General features: G+C 41.6%; 1 protein-coding gene across 4 annotated transcripts; it reads right to left on the reverse strand.

Annotated features, from left to right (window-relative positions):
• On the reverse strand, positions 1-27,070 carry coq8aa (coenzyme Q8A, genome duplicate a). 4 transcript variants are annotated; one of them, XM_078274068.1, is made up of 18 exons: positions 26,528-27,070; positions 20,832-20,901; positions 19,272-19,371; positions 18,596-18,678; positions 18,194-18,453; positions 17,921-18,098; positions 17,720-17,786; positions 12,780-12,857; positions 11,894-12,022; positions 8,418-8,503; positions 8,059-8,199; positions 7,204-7,285; positions 6,900-6,993; positions 5,316-5,457; positions 4,551-4,658; positions 4,360-4,425; positions 3,913-3,999; positions 1-1,902 (listed from the first exon to the last, which is right to left on the reverse strand). In XM_078274068.1, the coding sequence occupies exons 3-18, from the start codon at positions 19,363-19,365 to the stop codon at positions 1,612-1,614; spliced, it is 1,986 nt and encodes a 661-aa protein (XP_078130194.1). In that variant the 5' UTR covers positions 19,366-19,371; positions 20,832-20,901; positions 26,528-27,070; the 3' UTR covers positions 1-1,611. The 4 variants fall into 4 exon arrangements, with proteins under 4 accessions (XP_078130194.1, XP_078130192.1, XP_078130193.1 ...); XM_078274066.1 differs by having other exon boundaries at positions 20,745-20,901; XM_078274067.1 differs by having other exon boundaries at positions 20,650-20,901.
• Positions 27,071-27,311: the final 241 nt, after the last annotated feature.

Consider the following 27,311-nt stretch of genomic DNA (forward strand, 5'->3'; position numbering starts at 1 on the left):
ACAAGTATACAGCAGATCAAACATTTACTCCTTTCATACAATATTTTTATCACAACATTTAGTTTGATTAGAACATTTTAGCTATTTTTTCGCAGAGTCCTGATATGAAATATAAAGTTGAGATTTCCACTGGAAACTACAGGCACCTTGTGCAACAGAATTATTTTTTTTTTTTTCAGCTTTACACCATAGACCATTATAACTGTACTCACACAGCATAGCAAAGTTTGACAGTCGCACACCAGCCAGGTGACGGAGGATTTTCAACACCTGAGAAGGCGTGGAGAGATTACCCACTTGTGAAAACAAGGTGTGCCCACGAGCTGAGCGATATCAAGAGGAGCTTCTTCCATCCCGGTAGTTCATTAACATTCATGACTAAGCACAGGTCCATGTGTCTTTCTGTCAGACTTCTTACAGTGAGCAACATGGATCAATATGGTTTCATTTCTATATGCTTTTACAAACAGTTAAATCATGCTTCGGTACTAAAAAAAAAGCTATAATGCCAACATGTTGAAAATCAACTGGAATTCACAAGCTAAATCATCCCCAGATTGCCAATGGTTGAAGACAAATCATCAGATGGGACATAAAGGGACAAAAACGTACAGCAGCAGCTCTGTAGATCATTATTACCAGACCCAAACTGAGTAAAATCACGCTTCAACCCAAGGTTCATTAACAATTACATATCCTGAAAGTCAGGTTAAATGTCACTAGAATGTCTCCCTAAAAAGCTAAAAACTATAAACAGCAATTGATATCTGAATTGCTACACTGATACAGAAAATACACACACGTTAAAAGTCAGCCATTCTTGTGTGTAAATGCTGACAAATTCCAGTTTGTCACATTTTCTACAAATCACCCTGAACCTGATCGCTTGGCTACATCGTGACAAACTATTTTCTTATAATCCAAACTGCTACATTTACTTTGCTGTCTAAATTTAGACCAAACCTTATTATTTATATTCAGACAGACAATCTAATCAAACTTCCCAGACACGATGGTCCTGGCTCTGGTCTGACTCATACAGCCCATATACTGTATTCACTCCATTATTATGTGACTGTGTGTTTACATTTAAATTTTAGTCTTTCAATAATTCCATACCATTACATAAAGTTGGATGGATTTTCCAAAAGATCAATAAAACACAGCAATGCAAAACAAAAGAAAATGCAATAATCATTTTGAAAACATCAGAAGAGAGATCAATTTCCAACCTTTCAACATTCATGTTACAACTGAACTACTTTTTGCAAGGCTGTCTCTCTCCTTTCATCCACCTCTTTTCAGTTTGTCCTGTCTGAGCCATAGATAGAGTTTTGTCTTAATGCACTCCAGACGCCATGATGCTGCTCCCTCTCAAACAAAGAAATGATGGATGCAAGTACATACAAGTGCCTTTGAAAAACTCATCGTAGTGGGGTTCCCAAAATGGGAAAGATAAGCTGGTGCTCGATGACTATTTAAGGGCAGGTAACATGGCATCTGCTTTGCTGTTGTGCGTCTTCACAACACGACCTCACCACTGGCTTGCACTTTGCCATTGGCCCCAGGATCTGTCCATCAAATCGCCTGACACTTGGGATTGGCTGAGGCTTAGTGAGAGGGTGGTGTGCGGCCTTCCCAGTACTTCTGATATGCTTTTTGGAACATGTCCTTACATTGCAGCTTTGCATTCAGCCGGGAGCAGATAAGGAACGAGCCGCCCATCTTACGGTGGAGTGAGTAGGTCTCCTCGGGAGGGGGGGTGAGCCGGTGTTTGAGCATTACAGGGATGAGGTTGTGGATTCTCCTCGTGGTGGACTGGGAGCCAAATTCAAATGTGTCTGTGGAGGCGAAGGCCTCACCAAGGATCATCACCGCATCAACATGGGCAATTATCATTGCCTGGACACAAAAAGGGAAAAAACATATTGCATACTTAGTCACCACTAATGATTATCCTGTAGAGAAGGGATGGGCAACTAGCGACCCCCGGGCCGCATGCAGCCCTCATTCTCACTCAGTGCGGCCCGCGAATCAATTTCCAAATATCAATAAATTGTTGGTTTCACAGGCGTTGGGAGCAAGCGGCCCATTACATTCCAATTGTAATTATACTGTCCACCATTAAGAGGGCGCTCCCTCGAAATGCAAGAGGTTTGTTGCCAAGCAACTGCGGCCTCGTCAGGTCTTGACTGGTCAACCTCATCCGCAACGACCCACGGCACGAAGAGAGACATGAGCGGCCCAAAAAAAAAAAATGGACCAAGAGAATCGTGTCTTCCAGGCAAGATGGGAAACAGATTATCTTTTTACGGAATTCAAAAGGCAAGCCTATGTGCTTAGTGTGCATGGAAACAAAATCAGCCATTAAGGAGTTCAACTTGAGTCGCCACTACAACCCCACGCAAAAAGACAGATGCGACATATAACGTTACACCGTAGCTGCCAGAGCCGCTAGCGTCGCTGACATCAAGGCATCTTATGCCGTTTCCCTTGAGCTTCATAAAGTAACTTTCTTTGCATTCATTTGATTCCCAATCAAGATACACTGGTAAAAAGTGCTTTCCATTGTTAATATGTACTTAAAAACTGTTCTGAAATGCAAAATAATAGAATTTTAATCATGTGATAAAATATGCGATTAACTATAGACATTCAGCGATTAAAACATTTTAATCGTTTGACAGCCCTACTTTCAACGCTATTAAAATTGTGCGTGAGTGTGCGGGCTTTGACAAGCTTTCAGCTGTTGCTACCGATGGCGCTCCGTCAATGCAGGGAAGACACTGGATTTGCCGGGTTTACCGCGAATTCTGTGTATGCGGCTTTACTGCTCCATATGCAGTAAGAAAATAGGGAGTAAATACAGTAAATAAAGAGGTAAAACTACTATAGAATGAAATAGTAATACAAATAAATACAGAGTAAGTAATTAGAAAAATGCAAGAGTCATAGAAAGACAGCAAATGTGCAATTAATAATGTGCGAGGTAGAATCATAGTATGGTGAGTAAGTGCAAAAATGGAAACATGCAAAGCAGATTAACAGTAAATTAATACGCAAAGGTAAACTGAATGAAAAGTGTAATGTGGATCAACAGTAAATGATCAGCAGTTTAACAGCAGACTACTGATGGAGATGTGCAGAACTAAGTGATACAGTAATTTAAATGTAGGTTAGCAGTAGTGGCAGTAGATTGTGGAACTTGTAAAAATTTAAAAATAGTTGTACATTATTAAACGATGGTTTTTGTCATTGCACTGAAATAACTGTATATCACTCAGCAATGTGGAGATTTTGTTTCTGTGTTAAGTTCATCAAATGAATAGAAGCAATAATACGTGCATTTAAACATAAAAATTAGAGATGCTGGTTAAATTGATTTGATTACCGGTATATATTTTGTTGTTTTCATTAATTTAGTAGCTATACCTGGCTAACTGAATGATAAGGGTTACAGTACCCTACTGGTGGAAGTGCACAGTCACAATCTGGCCCTCGGTTAGTGAGGATGACATTTTTGTGGCCCTCTCTATCATCAATGATGCCCTTTCCTGCTGTAGAGTAACATGGGTCACTTTTATAAAATAGGAGTATTTGATGCAGAAACAAATGTTCTCAGATTGGTTTTACTTGTGTAGCAAAACCAACAAACTCAATTTCAGACACAGAGGGCTGAAACTTTTAAGTGAAATTTGCATCTAACGATTGAGCAAACAAGTTCCAAATCTACATCTCTCTACATCATCTACATCTATCGCTGCATATGTTGCTTTTACTACAACCACTGATGTATTTGTTTTTGAGTTTTTAACTACTACGACCCATTTCTCCTTGTTATGACAATACCAGTGGCAAAACCGTTTGTGATGCAGAATAAACAGACAGGCAGTCCGGTAAAGAGAGTTTTACCTTGGACTCATACCCAGTCAGGAACTTCATCTCGATAGATTTCTTCAGAACTCCCTCTCTGTCGCCCTCGGCAGCTGAACGGATTACCTACAATCACAAACAGGTTATAACTTAAATAAATTTCTCTCCATCTCTGAGACATGTTTAAATATCGTATGTGTGGCAAAACAAAATCTGTATAATTGAAGTATTTTTAGTTCTGACATGACATGAATCTTATGCAAGTAAGTGTTTACAACTTTAATGATTTACTGCAAATTAAACCAGAGTACAAATGTCAAAATGTCTTTTCTGCATAAAATCAAAAACAAAAACAGTAAGGGTGTGTGTACAGCGGGTAGTGTACAGTAACTAAAGCTTTATGTTGATCAAGAATATAATATTGTCTATGAATTACAGTTAAAAATAAAAGTAAAGAAAAGTAAGAATGAGGCTGACTGATCTTACCTCTATGTAGGCGTCTGTGAAACTCAGATCAAATCCTCTCGTGGCTCCAAAGTCCAACAGCGCCACCTAGAGACACAATCCAATGATCACTTGTAATTTTCATTACTCTTAAATCTCACTGTCAGTTCCCTAATATTATCGTAGTAGAGGTAACTGTCGTATCGTAACATTTAGCCTTTAGACAGACTCACCCTGTGTGTCTGTGGATCATAGAAGAAGTTGGACCAGTTTGGGTCAGTCTGCATGTACCTGAACTCAAGCAGCTCTCTGAGGCACAACGTCAAGATGTTCTCACAGATCTGAGACAGAAACAAACATGAGGACGTGAGGAAAGCAGGGACTTGAGAAAATGAAAGGAGAGGGGAGAAAATGGGGTAAAAGTGGAAACAGATGGGTAGGGCTGGGCAATATATCGATATTATATCAATATCGTCTCACATTTTGGATATTGTAATATGATAGACAACATAAGTGGTGTCTTTTCCTGGTTTTAAAGGCTGCATTACAGTAAAGTGATGTCATTTTCTGGACTTACCAGACTTACTAGCTGTTTTATTTGCCTTTCACCACTTAGTCATTGTATCCACATTATTGGTGATTATTTATCAAAACTCTCATTGTGTTAATATTTTGTGAAAGCACCAATAATCACCCCTACAATATCGCCGCAATATCCACATTGATGTATTTGGTCAAAAATATATTATTTTTTTTTCACATGGCCCAGCTCTACAGGTGGAGGCAGAAGCAGTTCCCTTTCCTGCCACCAGAGACACATCCATCCATGTAGTTATTGATCACAAAGAAACTAGTTCTGTCTCCCACAAACATACACACACACACACAAATACACCTCTGAACACATTAACTCCTTCCTCCCCAGATGAATGCACACATTAGTCAGCTAAACATCTATCCACCCCTTCTGTCCATCTGTCTGGTTTGAAAATCTCTACCTCGTTCTTCAGCTCCTGTGTGAGGTTCTCAGCCTGGTCCAAGGGAAACCCGGGGACAAGCTCTGTGGTCAGGACATGGCTACTGCACAGCTCCTCTATCACCTCTGGTACATAGAAGAAGGGATGGTCCTTCAATAGCTCCCTGGTTCAGACAGACATGTAGACACATAAATCCAGGTTAAGTAGGCAGGTAGTCCATGAAATAAATAAATAAATAAATATATGGCTGGCAGATGCAGTTGTTCTGACGTTGAACCAAAGAGATGGAAATTTAATGAGGCAATGGAATAAGCTAGCGATATACCTGTAGATTTGAACCTGTCTTTGTGTATGTAATATGTTACCTACACAAACCTGGAATATTTCATCATAAACTGTAAGCCTTTTTATTCACCCCGTGAGTTCCACTCATTCATTCTGGTCGGTGTTTACATCTCACTGCAGGCCAACGTGCAGGACGCACAGCGCATGCTTGCCGACCAGATACTGTGTGTGGAGCGGACCAACCCGGACTCCCTAGTTATTGTCCTTGGAGACTTTAATAAAAGGGAACCTCACTCATGAACTTCCTAAATATAGACGGCATATTAAATGCCCGACCAGAGAGGAGAACATTCTGGATCACTGTTACACCACAGTCAAGGATGCTTATCACACAGTCCCCCGTGCTGCACTGGGTTTCTCTGACCACGTCATGGTTCACCTGATCCCCGCCTACAGGCAGAAACTTAAGCTCTGCAAACCTGTAGTGAGGACATCAAGGAAGTGGACCAGTGAGGCTGTGGAGGATCTCCAGTCGTGTTTGGATTCTACTAACTGGGATGTATTCAGGACTGGTCGGACAGTCTGGATGAGTACACAGAGGCTGTGACGTCATACATCAGCTTCTGTGAGGACTGCTGTGTTCCATCAAGCACCAGGTTGAGTTACAACAATGACAAACCCTGGTTCACAGCCAAACTCAGAAGGTTAAGGCTGACTAAGGAAGAGGCGTTCAGGAGTGGGGACAAAGACAGATTTAAAGAGTCAAAGTACAAGTTTAGCAAGGCAGTGAAGGAGGCTAAATGATGGTACTCTGAGAAGCTCCAACGGCAGTTTTCAGCGAACGACTCTGCGACTGTCTGGAAAGGACTTAGGCAGATCACCACCTATAAGCCTAAAACCCCCCACTCCTTCAATGACCGACACCTAGCCAACGACCTGAACGAGTTCTACTGTCGATTTGAAAGACAAAAGGACAGTCCTGACACCATCCCCCACGACACCTCCCTACAGCTACAGCCACTGTGCTTCACCTCCACCTCCCCCACCTCAGCAGGGTCCTGGGCCTCCCCACCAATGCCCTCCATAAAAGTGCTTGTGGCCTGCTCCACATCCATTGCAATTATAATGATTAAATCCTTAACATAAAAAACTAAATTACTAAAAGCAGTCATATTTTCAGCAGTTACAACTGAATGTATATACACATGTATGTAAACATAAATCAATGCAATGGAAAGAAAAGTTGCAGGTGAAGTTGTGTGGGCACTAACTTTCTAGACTGTGTCAAATACACTTTAACATATGCTACATAAGACTTACCTGAATTTCTTTGCACACTGGGCTTCTCTAATATAATCACACTCTAGTGCTAGCTCTCTTCTCATTACGTCTATCAGGTGCTCTGGAAACAGACCTACAGAGAGACAAAGACACCACACACACACACACACACACAGTACAGTATGGTATACAGTGGTGTACAGAGTACAGGGGCAAATGGAGAAATGTAGAGTGTGGACACAGTGACGAGTGCAGTTGTGCATGTGTGTTGTTCGTATATTAATTAGAAAGTGAGAAATGATTGAGCATGACAGATTTTTTTTTTTTTTTTTTAAATGTGTACCTTCAGGAAGGGCATTGCTCATACTCAGCACCGCCATCAAGTTGTTGACGTCACTGTTGATACTCTGAGCCACACCAGGGTACTGGGTACAAACAAACAGAAGAACATTTTTTTTTTTTTTACTTGAATTTGATCATAAAATGAATGGAAAAAACAACACCATATTTGATGTCATTAACTTTTCTGTGCCGTTTCTATTCATAATCTCACGTTAAAATACTGTAATGACCCTGTATCGTGTTACGGGTAATCCAATGATTTATGTATCTTTATGGTATAATGTGACCACAGCTTTCACTGGGATTACAATTATTATCTACAAAGTATCATGAGATTACAATAATACCATTGTGTTTAATTATGACTTGCAAATCCTCCAGAAAAAGAGAGAAAGAGAAAAGAAGCTGTGATATTCCCTTTCACTCAAAAAGGTAAAAAAACATACAACTACCAGAATGCACCAGACCAATAAACGCTCCCACTGATGGGTGACATAATGCAAGCACATTGAGCTCTTTCGTACACAGAATGGCAGCAATGTAGGAAACAGTATGGCATCCACTTCCTGTTTACAAACTATCGTATTTTAGCCAAACAGTGCACTACAATGTTTCTGAAAAGTAGGTAATACAGTAACCAAATCTTGCTTTATATATTTCTCTCTCTCGTTTTGCATCAAACCCGTCACTTGGAGGTTTTTCTGCTGGCCTGTGAGTAGGGAGATCTGGAGGGAAGTTTGCCATAGTTCACTACACATACTACCAATATTATGATACAAAGTTGGTTGAATATCTGCAAAGCCCCCCTTTAATAACATGAGAATGTGCTGTGTTCCCATTAATGTTCACAGTGTACCTGTATTTTCATGGCCACCTCCCTGCCATCCTTCATCCTCGCCAGGTGAACCTGGCCGATGGACGCTGCTGCAAATGGACGCTCCTCAAACGATTCCAGCTTGTCTCTCCAGTTAGGACCCAAATCATTGTTCAACGCTTTCTACAGACAGACACAAATAGTTGACATTTTTTGCAGCTTTTCAAATTCAACTTGATAGCTTGTCATTAGAAAATGTCCATGTTATAGTTTTTCACTGGTGGAATTACAATGGGTTTGACAATAATGTAATACTATCAGAGGTAGAACTAATTTTATTATACTAATTAAATCATTAGTCAATAATAATTGCCAGTTTAAAGAAAAGGAAAGGCCCTTACGGTCATTTGTTTGATTGGCATGAAGTCAGCACTCTGTCTTACGCGATCAAAGATCTTGGCGAGTTGAGGGTTGATGAATGCATCATCTGAAATACAGGAACACATCTGAGTTTATCTGAACTGGACAGAAATACAGGTCGAGAGGCAAAGGCCGGAAAATTTCACAACCAATCTGAATTCTGAGAGTTTCCAAGGGCTGTCAAACTGCTGTCAAATATGGCTATACAAGCAAATGCCAGTATTTTTACTCCAGGTGCGGTCATGCTTTTAGATGACCATAAACTGCCAAACATAATATAGACATAATGCACACCTTCAATATGGGTTCATAGCTTGACAGTGTAAGCCATACAATCGTACTAATTCAAATGAAATATCTAAGATTCCAGGTAATTACTATCAATAAGACTTCATTGCAAAAACATAATACTGTTGGGCAGCTACAAAGATTAATTTTGCTGACATTGCTGATGATATGAGCAATCCGTACTACAAACTTTGTTATCAGTTTTGAAAAGGTTTTAGCCCCCTCAAGGTGAGCATTATTTTGGACTGGTACTAAAGGGTATAATGGTTGAACGCACAATCATCCGGTGTGTGTGTGTGTTCAGCTACAGAAGACTACTGTGACCTTTGTGTCCATTTTAGATTTAAGAATCAGCTTGTCACCACCTTAGAGATAGAGTAAAGCTATGACAGTTCTACAAATAAACAATGCAAACAAGGTCAATCCACTGTGCTGAAAAATGATTAGCAAACACTGGGTAGCCAATGTCTTTATCTTTCCTATTACTGTTTTTGTGGCTTATTACATTTGTACTGTGTAAAGTTTACGCTTGCATGTTCTGATCTCAGTATATGAATGCCAAAAGAACAAGGGTGGGGACAACAGTGATACAAATTGAATAATGTGTTTAGTGCCGTTTCCTGATCTGTAGGGCTGCAACAACGAATCGATAAAATTCGATTATTAAAAAAGTTAGCAATGAATTTCATTATCGATTCGTTGTATCAATATGCCACTCAGTCGCGGAGATACAAAAAATAAATTGAGTTGAGCGCAGAGCGGAGCAGCGCAGAGCGGAGCAGCGCAGAGCGGAGCAGCGCAGAGCGGAGCAGCGCAGAGCGGAGCAGCGCAGAGCGGCACGAAAGCAAAGAAAAAAAGAGCAGAGCGGGGGTAGAGAAAATACGGAGAGAGACCGGAGAGACCTGTAACGTTGTTCTGAAACACATGGCGGAGGCAGAGAAATCAGTACGACCTAAGTCATCCAAGGTGTGGGAGCATTTAACACTAAATAAAATCGAAAACGTGTTAATTGCAAGATAAGCAGAAGCAACATGGCATGGCACAGGCGCACCACGGTGATGATTCAGCACCTAAATCGTAAACATGTTGGAGTCCTTTATGAGGAGGAAGGGAGTTCAACAGCAGGGTAAAGTCACTACAGAATCCTACTTTTGTTCCGTTTTGAAGTGAGGAACGTTACGTCCCTTCAGTAGCTCTTCTGGTGCTGGTGTGGTATTTACTCGTTATCCAGCTTGACAAGCATGACAAGCTAGCGTTAGCTCGTTAATAACAGTAGTAAAGCAGGGGTCGTATAATTTGCAAGACTAAAGACACGTTTTTATTCACTCGCCTTTTTTGGCCCATTCATTTTTCAATCTATTGTCATGTATATATTCTGTGCTTTGTTCCATAGCAGTTATTGTTGACAAATATATTTGTGTGTGTTGTACTTTTTTAATTTAATTTTAAAGTTCTTTTTATAGCACTTGGTCATCTTAAGCTGTGTTTAAATGTGGTGTACAAATGAACTTAACTTGCACTTACAATGATGGTAATAATTTAATGAATAAGCTTCAAGTGAACGTGTGTGTGTGTGTGTGCGCGCGCATCTGCTCTTTGGGTTACTTACTTACATTTACACAACTATTAACTAAAACAACAAGTATGTATGCAAGTATGTATTGAGTTGATGTAAATTAATGTTTTTTTATCCGATTCATCGAAAAAATAATCGACAGATTAATCGATTATTAAAATAATCATTAGTTGCAGCCCTACTGATCTGGCACTACACTTGCTCTGTGCCAGGAAGCCACTGGCCTTCCACTCTTGAACGTCTGGCTTATACCGTAAGTGCAAAACAAAAACCTCAATCAATTCAGTATTTTCTCAGCTGCTGCTACCTGTATGTTTGTGTCTGTGTGCAGGTCAGTGTCAGAACTCCGAAAGAGCGTATAGAAAACCACCAACAGCTCACCGACACTACATCCGAGTTAATCCACCAGTCGTAAATGACAGCAAACTGTAAATTAAAGCTGCAAGCAGCGATGGACTGGCCCACGCGCCTCTGCGCGCGTCGGGGTTACTGGCGGACGTCGCTCCTTGCGACCGTGCATTTGCGCGACACTGCAAATCGTCACCAATGAAAAGGGAACTCCCTGCTGAGTTCAACAATACCTCACACAAGACTCTACGTCATACAGTTTATTAGCTGTGAAAAGGGGTGTGGCTAAGTTATAGGGGGCGGGCCAAACCATCACCAATGAAGAAGGAAGTCTCTGCTGAGTTCAATAATACCTCACACAAGGGTCTACCTTAAACGGTTCAAATGTTATGAAAGGGGGCGTGGCCTGAGTAAGTGAGCATGGTTAAAGTATAGGAGGCGGCTCAGTATCCCATGTCTACCACACATAGGTTTCATGTAAATCGGATGATGTTTGTCATATAAGGCGCATTTCCTGTTGCCAGCGGGGGGCGCTATTACCAAAAGTAAATATTGCCCTGTAGATGTCCTCAGCCCTGGACCCTTGTCAATCGTGAGAAATTTCAGGCAGATACGACAACGTACACTCAAGTTACAACAATTTCTTTGTTCATCGCACTCAACACTCAAAATGGCCGCCACGCCCACACCGTTTGAAGAAAAGTTTTTCTTTTAATAACATTTCATCTTTAAGGTGTTGAGGTGGTACAGACCAAATTGGAAGTCCGCCGGATGAAATCTCTAGGAGGAGTTCGTTAAAGTATAGCACCTTGACTTTTAGGCCTACTTCCTGTTGCCACTAGGGGGCGCTATGACTTTAAGGAGGAGTTCGTTAAAGTACGACGTGGAAATGGCCAAAATCACACTAATTTCGAACTTTGAAATCAAAATGGCGGACTTCCTGTTGGGTTTAGGGTATGGCTCCAATGACGCTTTTTGTACATCTTGACATGTGACATATGTGTACCAACTTTCGTGAGTCTACGTGAAACACACTGCAGGGGCTCAATTTTTTTAACTTTGTAGGAGGCGCTAGCGAGCCATTTTTGTGTGCCTATTCCCGAAACCCTTAAAATACGTAAATTCTCACCAGACTTGATGCGCCTGCCAATTTTGGTGAGTTTTTGAATATGTTAAGCCCCTGCTGTCAGCGCTCGGGCCCTAATTAATGCATATACTGTATGTATGGGTGTGTTTGTCACACACCTTGGATGCTGAGCATCTGTCCCAGTTTTAATGCAGCTCCTCTGACTTTACACAGGGTTCTGACAATGCGTTCAGCGTTGGCCTCTGACAGGAATGGGCTGGAGTCCAGAATGCCTTTCTTATTTTCACCTGCAGAAGCACAAAACAGAGGATTTGGATTTTGTTAGTTTAAGGTTCAGGTTTATGTACAACCAATGCATGTGTTTACACACATGCCCCAGCAGTCGTTTGTGTCTGTGAGTATATATATATGTCAGTAGGTCGTCAGGTAATGTGTTTTAGTGAGTCCAGACACAGACAGACAGACAGACAGACAGACAGCAGAGCAGGAAAGTCTGTTTAGTTGGCAGGTTGGTGTGAGGCGGCCTAATTGTGCTATGTTGGCAACTTGGCATACAAAAAGGTGTGTAGCATGTACCAACATGCATGAAGGATGGGTACTAAAAAAAATTATGATAGCTTTTACAGTGGTACTAGTCAACAGGAACACAGTTGCAAAATCTCATAATAAAACAGAAACACAAACATCTGTCCTTACAGGCACAAAACTCTCAAATGTGGCCAATAATAACTTTACAATAACACAGCATTTCTGTTCTGCATTCTTCTGTCTACACAATTCTATAGCATAATGCATTCAGAAAGAAGCAGTGGTGGTAAAACTGGCCATGTGCGTGATTATCTATCCTAGACAGTAATAACCTGCTATTAGCCTTAAATAGTTCATAATTTCAACACAAAAATGGAATGTCTGATTCTCACAAAAAAAGGCCTAACAATAATGCAAAAGCAAACATAGCTATTTACATGTATAACTTAGGTGTTTGGTAAAAAGGCTAACTGTAGATACTGTGTAAGCAAGTGTGGGTGTGTTAGTCTGTGTTACCTGCTGCATCACTGTGTCTGATCATGGTCTTCTTGGCAACTTCTGCCAGGGCTCCAAACCCCAAACCTACAGCTAGACCTGGTGGAAACACACAGACAGAAAAACAACACAATGAATGTGGACTGGCTTAATATACAAACAACTGTTTGAACTGGTACATCAAACATACTTTTTGCCTGTTGGGCTACTTGATATGCTGAGGAATTGAACTGTAAATATAATAGATTTTAAAGCCTTTCCTTTTAGGGTGCATTGTTGTAATGGGCTATGGTGCCGGTTTGCTTGCTTGCTTTATTTCCCTTTCAATTGCAGTGGAACTAAGCTACCTTTCTTATCACGCCGTCCCCCATGCTGCACTGGGACTATCTGACCACGTCATGGTCCACCTGATCCCCGCCTACAGGCAGAAACTTAAGCTCTGCAAACCTGTAGTGAGGACATCAAGGAAGTGGACCAGTGTAGCTGTGGAGGATCTCCAGTCGTGTTTGGACTCCACTGACTGGGATGTGTTCAGGACAGTCTGGATGAGTACACAGAGGCTGTGACGTCATACATTAGCTTCTGTGAGGACTGCTGTGTTCCATCATGCACCAGGGTGAATTTCAACAATGACAAACCCTGGTTCACAGCCAAACTCAGAAGGCTAAGGTTGGAAAGGCAGAGGTGTTCAGGAGTGGGGACAAAGACAGACTTAAAGAAGCAAAGTACAAGTTTAGCAAGGCGGTGAAAGAGGGTAAACAACGGTACTCTGAGAAACTCCAACACCAGTTCTCAGCGAACGACTCTGCTTCTGTCTGGAGAGGGCTCAAACAGATCACCAGCTTCAAGCCCAAAGTCTCCCAATCCACCAACGACCGACGCCTAGCCAACGACCTTAACGAGTTCTACTGTCGCTTTGATGGACAATGGGTCAGTCCTGTAACCATCCCCCTCAACACCTCCCAACAAAAGGGTCTTCCCTGATACCATCCACCGCGACACCTCCCAACCGCTCCAGCTACAGTGCATCACCTCCACCTCCCCCTCCACCTCAGTGACGACTCTCTCCATCAATGAGGAAGACGTCAGACTGTTCAGGAGACAGAACCCCAGGAAAGCTGCTGGACCGGATGCTGTCTCCCCATCCAGCTTGAAGCACTGTGCTGACCAGCTGTCTCCAGTGTTCAGACATTTTCAACTCCTCACTGGAGACATGCCACGTGCCAGCCTGTTTCAAGACCTCAACAATCATCCCTGTTCCCAAGAAGCCAAGGACCACAGGACTTAATGACTTCAGACCAGTCGCCCTGACCTCTGTGGTTATGAAGTCCTTTGAGCGCCTTGTGCTTTCTCACCTCAAAGCCATCACTGACCCCCTCCTGGAACCCCTGCAGTTTGCCTACAGAGCCAATAGGTCTGTAGATGATGCAGTCAATTTGGCCCTCCACTACATCCTCCGGCACCTGGACTCCACAGGAACCTACGCCAGGATCCTGTTTGTGGACTTCAGCTCTGCCTTTAACACCATCATCCCCGCTCTACTTCAGGAGAAACTCTCCCAGCTTGGTGTGCCTGACTCCGCCTGCAGGTGGATCACTGACTTCCTGTCTGACAGGAAGCAGCATGTGAAGCTGGGGAAAGACTTCTCCGACTCACAGACCATCAGCACCGGATCCCCTCAGGGCTGTGTTCTTTCCCCCCTGCTCTTCTCCCTGTACACCAACAGCTGCACCTCCAGTCACCAGTCTGTCAAGCTTCTGAAGTTTGCGGACGATACCTCCCTCATCGGACTCATCTCTGATGGAGACAAGCCCGCCTACAGGTCGGAGGCTGACGACCTGGTGAAGTGGTGCAAGCAAAACAACCTAGAGCTCAATGCTCTAAAGACAGTGGAGATGGTTGTGGACTTCAGGAGGAACTCAGCCTCACCTGCCCCCATCAGCCTCTGTGGCTCCACAATTGACATTGTGGAGTCTTTCTGCTTCCTGGGAACTACCATCTCCCAGGACCTCAAGTGGGAGCTGAACATCAGCTCCCTCCTCAAGAAAGCACAACAGAGGATGTACTTCCTGTGGCAGCTGAAGAAATTCAACCTGCCAAAGACAATGATGGTGCACTTCTACACAGCCATTATTGAGTCCATCCTCACATCCTCCATCACCATCTGGTACGCTGCTAGCACAGCCAAGGACAAGGGCAGACTGCAGCGTGTCATTCGGTCAGTTGAGAAGGTGATTGGCTGCAATCTGCCGCTGCTCCAGGACCTTTACGCCATCAGGACTCTGAAATGTGCTGAAAAGATTGTGGCTGACCCCTCCCACCCCGGCAACAAACTCTTTAAGCCACTCCCCTCTGGCAGGAGGCTGAGGTCCATCAAGACCAAAACCTCACGTCACAAGGACAGTTTTTTTACTTAATCTGCTCTTTTTATCTTAATTCTTACTCTCTTATTTTTAATACATTCTCTGTGTGTGTGTGTGTATATATATATATATATATATATATATATATATATATATATATATATATATATATATATATATATATATTGTTGCGTGGCAATAATAAAGTACCTATCTAATCAAACACAATGTAATAATGTAACAGAACATGTTGTAAAATGATAGACATAAAAGCACAGTCATGCGTTCATGCCTCAATGGGACCTTCACCATAAATCTGTAAGAATATTTCAGTGTTCAGTAATGTCTCTGTTGCCTCCGAAGAATGTGATTCCCATCAAAACAACATATGAAACTGAACATACGAGGAATAAAACAAGGGCAGATAAGCACTTTGATCAACTCGGCAGTGTGCAATGACAGAACTGTAACAGCTCCACTGCCAACCCAACAGAGCACATGGAAATCATGTTAATCATATTAACAATTAAGCTCATAAAATACTTAATCCTTTGAAAAGGTTAGAGGGTTATTTTAGCAGATAACGTGAGTTCCTCCAAGCCTGGTCTCTATCTTACATAACTCAGCATTACATAATCAGTTAGTCAGCCGTCTCTGAAGCGACAAATCTGAGATCCAACAGTAGATGGTCAAATAAGGACACAGCATGCTTCAGTGCCTTGTATACAAGTTGGCTGAGCATGTCTTCATTGGTCAAATGTGTGTCATCACCTCTATTGTTGAAGACAGGACAGAAAGGAGATAAGGGTGTGAATCACACTTTGTTTTGTGCATGTGTGTGTATTACCTTGTGTAACCTTATGTAGTATTATCTTACACAGGCTGACAAGTTACGACTTACAAGCTTTAAAGACAATTACCGTTTCTTCATTTAATATTCAGAACCAGAAAAACCTTAATATGTAGTCCTGTTTCCTCACAAATCTCAGCAAAACCTTTCAAAGTGGCGATATGCATGAAAACAGTGAGGAATGTCTAAGCAAGGTTGCTATAATCGCTGTTGCCAGGAAACATGCCGACATATTTATGATGCTATAAATCACTTTGCTGCTTGTCCTCTCACCTAAACTGACTAAAACCTGCATTCATTATCTCCACTCGCCGCTGTGAATAAAACAGCACAAGCTGAAGAACAAAAAAAAAAAAAAAAAAAATCACTTGAATAACTTTGTCAACAAATGTTGCAGGAGAACAAAGGACAGCCAGAGGACACATTCCTCCACCCCCTCCCCACCTTTCTCCAACACCTTCTAAATGTTACCACTGTCAAAATGCTGTATCAACTCGGCTCTGCTTTTTGCGTCGCATTGTAGCCTGCCTGTGTAAGTGCAGTTTATTTGGTATGAGCTGCGGCTAAATTCTGCTGCGTGTTATTTGTGTTGGCAGTCCAGTCTGTCTCATCTGAGACTCTGTTCTGGGTTCACTTCTGTACACAGTTTGTTTACCCTCACTCTGTGCTTTTAGCTTATCCGTCCAACCTGTCCAACATTATGCCACCTGTTAACGCATCCATCTGAAATTAAGCTACAAGCTTCTGATCTAAGTACAAACTCTGATCTGTCATGTTAAACTACGTCTGAGGCTAGTTGTGAGATTTTCAATGTGCTTGGTGATTTGTTTTGGCTGGATAATCTTATCGCTATGTAAAAGCTAATAGGCTTAGAAAACAGACACCATGGTCAAACAGAAGATTAACTAACGCACAACAATCTGCAGCGCAAACACACAAAGATTTTATTACAGCTGCTGCTGTACTCTCAGTCTGTAGCTGGTTATCAAGGAGTGTTGTTATCTTGACAGGGGCACGTCCATTAACAACGGCTAGATATGCTTGATCTCATTTCTGAGAGTGTTTGTTTAAGTGCAGGTCTAGGGTCTGATACTTGACAAACACTTATCTTAGTTACATTCCTGTATGTTATGTTTCCTTCTTTTCCTTTATTTCCTTTTAACTCTGTTGTTTTGAGTTTGTTGGCATTTGAATGTGTCTGTACATACTGTATATACAGTACATGCAGTGGTGTCGTCTTGACATTAATTACTGTATAGACTTTGAGAAGGACATGCAGTGTTGACACACAGCCAACGATTGAAGGGATGTGGTTTTTCCTACACCGATATTAGTAAGTTAGTTCTGATAGGGCGTTTTTAACTAAGATGTTGTTAAAAAAAAACAAAAAAAAAAAACTCTAGAATCTGCGCCCTACTGTGCATTTAGAGAGGTTTCTGGGGGAGTGACATGTTTGCCCACTGAGCCCTGTTAATCAGCAAGAGTGACTTCTAATTCTAAAACCTTAATTACAAAACAGTTTGCCTTCTCTTTTCCATGGATCTGACACACCGCATCTCCATATATGCCTGCTCACCAAAACTTTGCTCTGCGCTACTTAAGTATGTATGCATGTATGTATCCACAGAAAAAGACAGAAAGTTGTACTTGCAGACCTGCACGCAGACACACATGCCTGCAGATACAGTCAGACGCACAGCCGATGAATCAGCATTCAGACAGAGTAACAAAGAGTTGTATTACTGTACCTCCAAAGTTGGCCAGTCTGCCGAGCCGAGTCACCGGAACTTTCCTCTCTCTGGCTCTATCACTCAACTAAAGAAGACAGAAAAGTAAAGATACCTTTCTTTAAAAATGTCAAAGTGAGTATGGAAAGGTACATGTTTACATCAATGTCTATGTTGATGTAGGTTTGTGTTTAAAAATAGGAACTGAGGAACAGGAATTACCATTTGTTTGTGTGATTTGATCTCAGCCTTCTTGCCCCGTCTTGCTTTCTCGATGTCTTCAGCCGTCAGCCCTCCAACTGTGGACGGGTCCTGATGGTAGCTCCTGAGTGGACTGACCTGATGCTGACAGTACAGCTGTCCCCACAAATGCCTGTTCAGACTGTGGTTGTAGAAATGTCTGTCACACCCAAAGCAAAAATTATTACCTTTATCCTCCAAAACAGCAAAAATGTGTATACCGTAGATTGCAATTGAGTACGAGACCTTTTATACCTGGTATTTTGGTGGTAAGATCTGGTGTGTCCACTAAACTGTTTGCTGGGATCTTTGTATCCCTCAAACAATGACCGTTTGATATGGCCAGCTCCTGCTGCTGCGCTGTGAAGGGCTGCGGCATCATCACTACTTCCAGTGTGATCTGCTGTGAAGTCTACACCTTCCTCCCTGAACTCTGAAGCTGCAAATGCACTTTCATCCTGAGGAAAGTCAAATTCGGACTCTGATGAAGAGGTCTGCTGCTGGCCAGTCAGCTCCTGGACAGACACATATGTGAAGAATCTTACAAAATGAAAACATACTCGTAGTATTCTTTTGACATCAAACGCGATATACAGTTCTTTATCAATGCTAAACCATGCGGCCAATTTGCACAGTAGTTTTTACACCTACACACACCTGCATTTTCATCATAGCGGCAGAGAGGCCTTGCTCAGCAGCCAATTGGACACTTTGGACTGCAGCATCAACTCCTGCAACCCCTGAGTTACAATTAACAAAATAACTGTTATTAGCGTTACTAGCACTTCAGTAGACTACAAACTAACCATACAGCAACATATTAATGTTACTGTGCAAAATAAGTGCCTGCCTCATAATAAAAATGAAAGTCAGACTCCGTTTAAACAAACTAAATGCTATCTAATCACAATAATTTGGAAGTTGTATCACCATTTCTGCTTACAAAACTATGGCTTATTAGCCGTGTTAAAATTTATTGACATTTAGTTGTATAGCTTTTTATTTTTACGGAATAATTCACTATAATGTACAAGTCTTTGAGCTGAAAAACAGCATTATGTATTTATCATAAATTAGTATTTAAAATATTGCTTTATTATAATACTTTTTAAAAACAAAACCTTTTTTAATTAAAGCATTTTATTTGTACAACAGGTTACAATGTACAAAAATACTGTATTAGCAATATGCAAGTTAGCTAAAGGTTTTAATGCAGAACACTGAATGCTAACAAGGCAGTAAAGACTGGCTTCAAGACAAATGCTGAACATTTTTTTTCCCATCGTATGACAATGTGTCCAATTAAGGAACTAAACCGGTATATTGAACTCACCTGTTCCACTGCGCAGGGTGCTACCCTGAGTTTCTACCACTGCCTGGCTCAACTTTGCCAAGCCTCGCATGAGTAACATCATATCGCCTGCCATGATGGACTGGAGACAGAGACAAGGACAGGAAAATACCATTAGTTATGCTACGTCTCTTTCCAAAGGCCGGGAAGCATTTATAAAAAAAAAAAAAAAAAAAAAAAAAAAGGTACATACTGTAGTGTTCACTAACAATATCATATAGACAAAAATTAGGTCAGATATCTAAGTGTGTAACAACAACTTGTCAATAAAGATGAGAGGAGCACAAAGGCATACTGATGGACGATCTCAAGCAGATGGAAAGAGAAATAAAACGTTGTCAACACAAATTTGCTGCCAAACAGAAACACGCACACAGCGGTCACATCTTGAGGTAACCTTAATACTTTGTCTAAAAATACTCATGACCTCCAATCCCTGTGTAAGCAAGCCCCACGCACACACACACGAAAGGAAGGAGGTATATGCTGTGCATGCATGTGTGCTGTGCAGATATGTGCATGTGGTCCAAGGCTGGGTGTGAAAATGTCATTGGAAACTAGGAGGGCGGAGTTTGAGAGTTGCTGGCTGTGGCCTGTTCCAGCTACTTCTGTGCACGAGTGAATGTGGGTGCACGTTTAATTCATGTACAAGGTTTACACGTCACCTCTCCCAAAATCTCTGCAACTGATAGGACTGGGAGATGGTTTTCTATTAAAAAGGCCCATCTTAAAATGTTCTACCATGTTTTTCCAAGAATCATCCAGTGTATCTTTTCATAGTTACGACTAACTTCAACTGTAACATGATAATGCTTGTGAACATATCTCAAGGTCCATTAAGGACACAAGTAAAAGCAATCTATCTAAACAACAGAGCTCCATCTGTATCAGTGTTTCCCACACACAGACCAATTTGTGGCGGTGCGCCATACAATCAACACCGGCCACCACATATTGCATTTTGTTTTGTTTTTTTAACGCTATTTAAAACACGCAGCGTATTCATTCAGCTGCATTTCCTTTCCCTGCTCTCCTCCGTCTCTCAATTTCCACCAACTGCGGAACGGCTGCGGATCCACTCCGGAACGGCGGCGGAGTCATTACGTTTCCATTAAAGTCAATGTGTGTATTTTCACTGACTGCGTTCTGACTCCGTCCTAGCTCCGGCGATCCGCAGCCCTCTGGAGCAGATACGCAGAGCTTCTATTTTTCCCAGATGCCGGAGAGCTTCGCAGGAATTCAGCACAGGGCAGATTGTGCGGGACAGGAAGTCGAGCACAGAAACAAATTAAAACATCCGCTTAATTTTCAAAATAAAATAGACCGTGCTCACGGCGGATCATATTTCCCTGCACTACACCTTGAAAACGTCATAATGGGCAGAGACAGGCCTGAAACAAACTGTTGTTGGTTTTGTGGTTCTGTTTATAGAAACTACATCCGGTTATATTGTACGATCATATGTGAATTTGCGAGATCTCGTGGGTCCTCGTGACTTCAGCTGTCAATCATGGCCGCAGCCGTTCCACAACAAATCCGGACCTGGTGGGTATTGAAGGACGGCCAAGCACGGGGCTGACACGCAGCGGAGCCAATCCGCAGCTGGTGGAAACTGCGGGACACACACACACACACACACACACACACACACACAAAACGAGAGAAAGACGGCTGGTGAAATTCACAAGTTCACGAAAGGTTGGTATCGCGTGAACACTTTTACACAATCGCATATTAAAAAGTGCTGAATATAATGTTATGTCAATCCAGAAAGAAAGGGTCACTGGGAGAGAAAGAGAGATTTGTTAGGCATTGAAGAAAGAGTAGGAAAGGAGGACAGCATCCAACAGCGTGTCCTCCTCAGTTTTTGATACTTCATTGTTACGAAAATAAGTATTTTCCTCCCCCCCCGCGCGCCACAAATTGCTTTCTAATCTGTGGGAAACACTGTGTATTCCTTTCTGTTGCAATCTGCAATATTCCAGAGTACATTTGTTAGTGTGTTACAGGTTCTGTTTCGTGGGTGTGGCGACATGCTTCAACAAGGCTCAGCTGGGAGTCGGGCCAATGGAAAAGCTGTTGCCACACACACCCCCACCCACCCAAACACACACACCCAAACACCCACACCCACACAACGTGGGTCATCCGTCCTGCTTCAGGTCTGCTCTGTATTTTCAGACGGTAGACTGAAGAACTGGGGTGGGCATACTTAAAATAAAAACAGACTGATTAAAAGCCCTGATTTGTATCTTATTTTAATCATTGGCAATTTATGTCCAAGATGATAAATAACAGAAACACATCTCAGACTCTCTCTGCAGCTTTGTACAATGTGCAAGAGTGAAAAAATAAATAAATAAAAATAAATCATTTAACTGTTAACGCGTGCTTCGTCTGAATATGTTGCTCTTCAGGTCAATTCCACATATCAAGCTGTATTCTTAAAAATCGACAGGCCACTTGCTGTAAATATTGCGCAAACTTTTTTGATGACTGTGCTTAACTGCTGTTAAGTGATTGTTAATGATTTTAACATTCATGTTGACAACACCCAGGACAGCAGCACTGAAAAGCTGTGCTGTACTTAGGCATGGGCCGGTTACCGGTTTCAAGGTATAGTGCGGTTTGAAAAAGTCACAGTTTCAAAACCACTAACCACTAACTAACTTCTGTCATACCGTTCCTAAGGCATGAGCTGTTTCTTTGAGTCGTAAAAGGACAAAGTGCAGTTTAGAAATCCCTGTCCCTGCCAGTGTGCAGTGCGTTTAAAAATAAAATACATTGTGTTCAATGGAAAAAAAAGTTGTTTTTTTACCCAGACATTTAAAAAATAATACATTTATAGCTGCAATTGTAATACCGTGATATTTCTGCTGAAGGTTATCATACCGTCAGAATCTCATACCGGCCCATGCCTAGTGGTACTCTGGAGAACTACATAGTGACTCAGCATGTGACAAAGCCCACACAATAAGAGGCACACTCTGCACTTAACCATCTCAAGGGTCTCAACATTTAAGGCTTTATTCTCAGGCCTCATCTGTTCAACATCTAGATGCTCTTACCAACGCTGATTATTTAAAACAACAAAATATCTTACCATAATCATGCGGACGACACACAGAGTTATATAACAATATCATCGATACAAATGCTGAGCAAGTGATTAGAACAAATTAATGATTGGATGTGCCAAACTTAGTATCTCCACTTAAATAAAAAACAGAAATGATTGTCTTTGGACCCAAAGAATAATGATTAAAAGTCAGTGCTTTGCAAATACACAGACTATAGACTGCAGTAATGCTGCAGGTATCAGCATGTTTGAAATATCAATACAAGTTCTTTGTACTTTATTGTCACAACAATTATGACAATACTGTGCTGAGTCAACGCAGCACTGCAGCAAGATCCTGCATAATGTAGGTTGGGAATTTAGGTAGGAAGTTTGTACTGACGCAAAGAAACCTACCAACACAAAGCTGCACAATGCAAATGGAAGACGTTTAGTCTCATGCTGCAGGCATGGCTCCAACAACATACTTAAAATGTTACTTTAATCAATGTGAATTTCTGCAGGATATGCAAGTTGGAAGATCTGATACAACAGGGTAAAATATTCTGTTTGTTGCCAAATGTAATCGATTGAGCAACTTCCCATTTGTCAATGTGGGTGTGTTGCCTCAGTAGTTTATTTACAAGCTGCTTTCTTTCTCTGCATCAGTGCTAACAAGTCAACTATCAGAAACAGAGGAGAGGACACTATCTACATATTAAAACCTGAGTTCAAATGTAACAGACAGGAAAACTAAAAAGGTCAATGTTGATGCCCAGTGGGTGAGAAGCCACTACAAGGTAGCCTATTTGTGAAAGCACAGCCTGCGATTACACATGGCAACAAACGCACACACAGGCACACATGCACACACACACTTAAGCCTCAGTTGTTGTCTGGGCTCCACAAGCTGTTGACTCACTGCTATGTAAATAGCCAGGCATCGCAGCCTGAGTATGTGTCTATATCTGAATGCTGTTGTTCAGTACACTCATGGCTGACCCACAGCCTCCCGTCACTGCCCTTCGCTACTGATCATGAGCCAAAAGTGGAAAATATTTCCCCTATTATTGCAGCTTCACCACCACTAACAGGGAAGCCTACAATACAGAGCAAAGGACAGTCTGTTTTATTTTAAGAAATTACCCAATAATTAATTATTGTGATAAGAACCTATACTAAAACCCAGACGAGTACTGTAACATACGGTAGGGATGCAGGATACAGAATGTCTGTGGCCTTCAGCAAATAAGAAAATTATTGTTATAGTTCCAATTTTCTGTTTCTGATAATTGTGCCCGATAACATCAAGCCTTATTAACTGTGACTATTACAAAACACTGAAAGTATACTGTCACAGGCAGATGATAGATTAATTTACATAAATGATTTGGCAAAAATAATTGTGACAGTTAATGTATTGTATTGGCCACAACAGAATGGAAATTATCAGTTGATTGCCTGATCATTACTGGATTTTTTTTATTTGATTTTGATTGATAGATTTAATGAACAAACTATGTAAAGTACATCATCAAGTACAGCATTTCTGTGCTGCAATTTCCTACTTATTGACTGTCACAACTAGGGCTGGGCGATATGGAGAAATTCAAATATCACGATATTTTTGACCAAATACCTCGATATCGATACCGCAACGATATTGTAGTGTTGACTATTGGTGCTTTCACAAAATATTTACACCATGAGATTTTGATCAATAATCATCAGTAATGTGGATATAATGACTAAGTGGGTAAAGGCAAATAATAGAACAGTTACAACAGTCTGGTAAGTTCAGAAAATGACATCACTTTACTGTAATGCAGCCTTTAAAACCAGGAAAAGACAACACTTATGCCATATTACGATATTACGATATCCAAAATCTAAGACGATATCTAGTCTCATATCGATATAATATCGATATATTGCCCAGCTCTAGTCACAACTATACTAGTCTCGCTTTGCCAGACCATCCACACGCTGCGGAGCGGAGGAGGGTCTAGCTAGTCCACACAGCATTTCGGGATTTTTGCAGGATGGTAGGGGAAGAACCCGCCCTACTCTCCCTCTGAATGGCTAGTACTCGTTGCCTGCTCTGGTGGGATTGGTTATGTTTAGGCAAGAGGAGTAGGATTGGTTATGGTTAGGGTAAGAATGTCAGGTTTAGCCAATCAGGGATGAGTTCCCTAATGAATAATCATGAGTCTTCCCCTACCATTAGAGATGTTCCGGTATCGGCTCCGATACTGCCTAAAACGCTGGTATCGGGAAGTACTGGAGTTTATGCACCGATCCGATACCACGTAATAAAGCCCTACAGAAAATCTACGTTAAAGTAGTTTATTTATGTTCTTTTTCCGTTATGACCGACTGTCAAACTGGATAATAAAAGAAAGTTCTGTGGCATTCATTGTTTGTGTTTGTTCATGTTTCACAAAGAGTTTAACCTGAGCCAGACCGACAACAAAGATATAAATCATATCACATCCATACAGGGATAGTGGTATACAGTTGTTCAAACATAATAAAATATATGACACACTGGTATCGAATCGGTACTCGGTATCGGCCGATACGCAATTTCAGGTATCGGAATCGGTATCGGGAAGCAAATAATGGTATCGGACCATCTCTACCTACCATCCTGCAAAACAAACAAACAAAAAAAAAACTTGCTTTCGGGATGGGAGAAAAACGTGCTCTGGTTTATTGGCATTTCTTTAAACCAATCACAATCGTCTTGGGCGGTGCCACGCTCCGCACGGAGCCGCTGCAAAATAGCCTCGGGATGGAACTTGTTTTGGTGGAACGCGTACGTTCAAAAGTTGTTTTAGTCGTGCGAGAGAAAACTCAGATTGGACAGATAGTCTAGCTAGCTGTCTTAATTTATGATGCAGAGACCTGAGGAGCAGTTAACCATAGTCCTCATAAATCCACCAGAGTTTAAAATTCCAATACAAAGAAAGCAGAAGGAAGCGGACATTGGCAAAGAGACATGCATCCGGCGGAATTTCCTGCGGCACCGGCGCAATCCTGGAAGTGGAACGTCGACAATATAGACTACAACCAGTGGTTAAATTGGGCCGGGGCTCTCCGAGGCTCAGCCCCAGCACATAAGACTGCTCGTTTGTGTCCTGATGTGCCTACTTGCAGTCAGTTGCCTACTGGAAATATGTCATATACAATTTGATGAAAGTGATGCTTTTGAAAATATGGTATTTCTGACAATAAATGAAAGATTTTGGAAATGGCATGTCTATTTTGTCTCAGCAGAGATGAGAACAATACAATATGTAATCAAGTGATGACTGATTAACAGTAATGTAAATGCCCTAAAAGTGTACACATTGCATTATGTTTAATTACTGTATGTAAGAGATATGTTCACATACATAAAAAAAAGATTAGGCCCAAAGCCTATTTTGTCCATTAATGGTCCCTAAGTAGATTTTTCACACACCCTAAAAGACATATATACTATGCAAAAAAGGTACATAAACTATTTGACACATATCTGAATCAATGCAAATATTCGACTATGATTTATGCTACAAGGCAAAACGGTTTTCTGTTGGGCAAGGAGTAACTTTACAAATGGCGTCAACACTGTTTACGTTCAGAACTGGTTAGCTGGCTTCTCAGCATATCATATTTCAGAAATATAAACTTCTTTAATACACCTCCAGCGCAGTACGGTAGCCTACTACCGTGTCACTTTATGAGCGTTATTCCACATAACTCCAACAAACCAACAAAGCTGGCACATGTCAAATCTGTGATTATAAACTTCCTCGTTCCTTGGAGTGTAGCCACGAGACCGCAATAACAAACGCGTGCCACGCTGATAGTTGGTCATTATTTAAAAACAATACAGCTCCTGTAAAAAGAAAGCATGCGCATATTATCAGAATAACCGACTGAGATTGAAAAAAGAGAGCAAGTTATACTTCTCAGGTAACTGTACTTTAAATAGTAAAATAAATCAGCACTACGTGGGTAGGTAGAGTTTTCAGAAGTGACAAAGCAGCCATAGACGACAGGCACGTCTGCACGCTGCAGATAATTTGTTATTGTAGGATGTCGAAGCTACAGGACTAACCAAACGACTGCTATTTTAATTCGCATATTTAGTAGCTAATGCATATTAATTAGTGATAGCATTTTAGATACTCACCAGCAGCTGTCGTCTCCGTTTGTTTCTCCAACTGAAGAGGTCAACGGTCTGAGCGCGAGTCAAACTAACCGCTCTTTATTTAGTATGCAACAGCACGTTTTGCGTTTGCTTGCAGCAGGAGTTGCAGGTTGGTTGTTTGTCGCCCTCCTCTCTATGCTAGCTGCTGGCCTCTCTCTCTCTCTCTCTCGCTCTCTCTCTCTCTCTCTCTCTCGCGCGGTCAAGCCTTATTTACCAACTTCACAGAGCAGCCAGAGCCGTGCATTGACGCAACCCACTACCTGACCCGCTCTCTATTGTTTAGCACACAGGCGCTTACCATGCACATTTTGCTTAACATTTATACAGTACATGTATGCATTTCAATAATTAAGCTACAGTGTTTTTTGCAGATCAGACCTGTACTCTCTCTCCCTTTCTTCCCTTCCGTCCCCCCTCTAATCATTAATTCGCCTTCAAATCTAACCTGACCTCATTTCAGCACGTATAGACGCAGTAGGCTACAGTTTATCTCCACGTGCAGACATGCGCCATGCCTGCTTTGCTCAACTTTATGTATGCACGGTTCTGGTGTTTCTCCTCCCTCCCACTCATCCTCTCCTATTGGTCCTTGTCGTCTGTTGACAGGAAGTTGGGATTGAAACGCGGCTTCTCATTGGTCGAGCACGCAAGAAAAACAAAGTTTGTGCTGCATCTCAAAGCCTGACGCTGTATTGAGAACAAAGATAATCTGCGGTCTCTCTGTCGAGAATTAATTCCAGATATACAAGGGCCACACGACCAATAA

The sequence above is a fragment of the Sander vitreus genome, chromosome 18 (genome assembly GCF_031162955.1).
Source record: "Sander vitreus isolate 19-12246 chromosome 18, sanVit1, whole genome shotgun sequence".
NCBI lineage: Eukaryota > Metazoa > Chordata > Actinopteri > Perciformes > Percidae > Sander > Sander vitreus.

What these genes read in the sequence shown, in the direction of transcription:
- coq8aa (XM_078274066.1), bottom strand. An exon ending in CACCCTGCGCAGTGGAACAG is followed by an intron (nt 18,679 to 19,271) that starts GTGAGTTCAATA and finishes ATTGTAACTCAG; the next exon opens with GGGTTGCAGGAGTTGATGCT. An exon ending in AGGTGGCCATGAAAATACAG is followed by an intron (nt 7,286 to 8,058) that starts GTACACTGTGAA and finishes GTTTGTACCCAG; the next exon opens with TACCCTGGTGTGGCTCAGAG.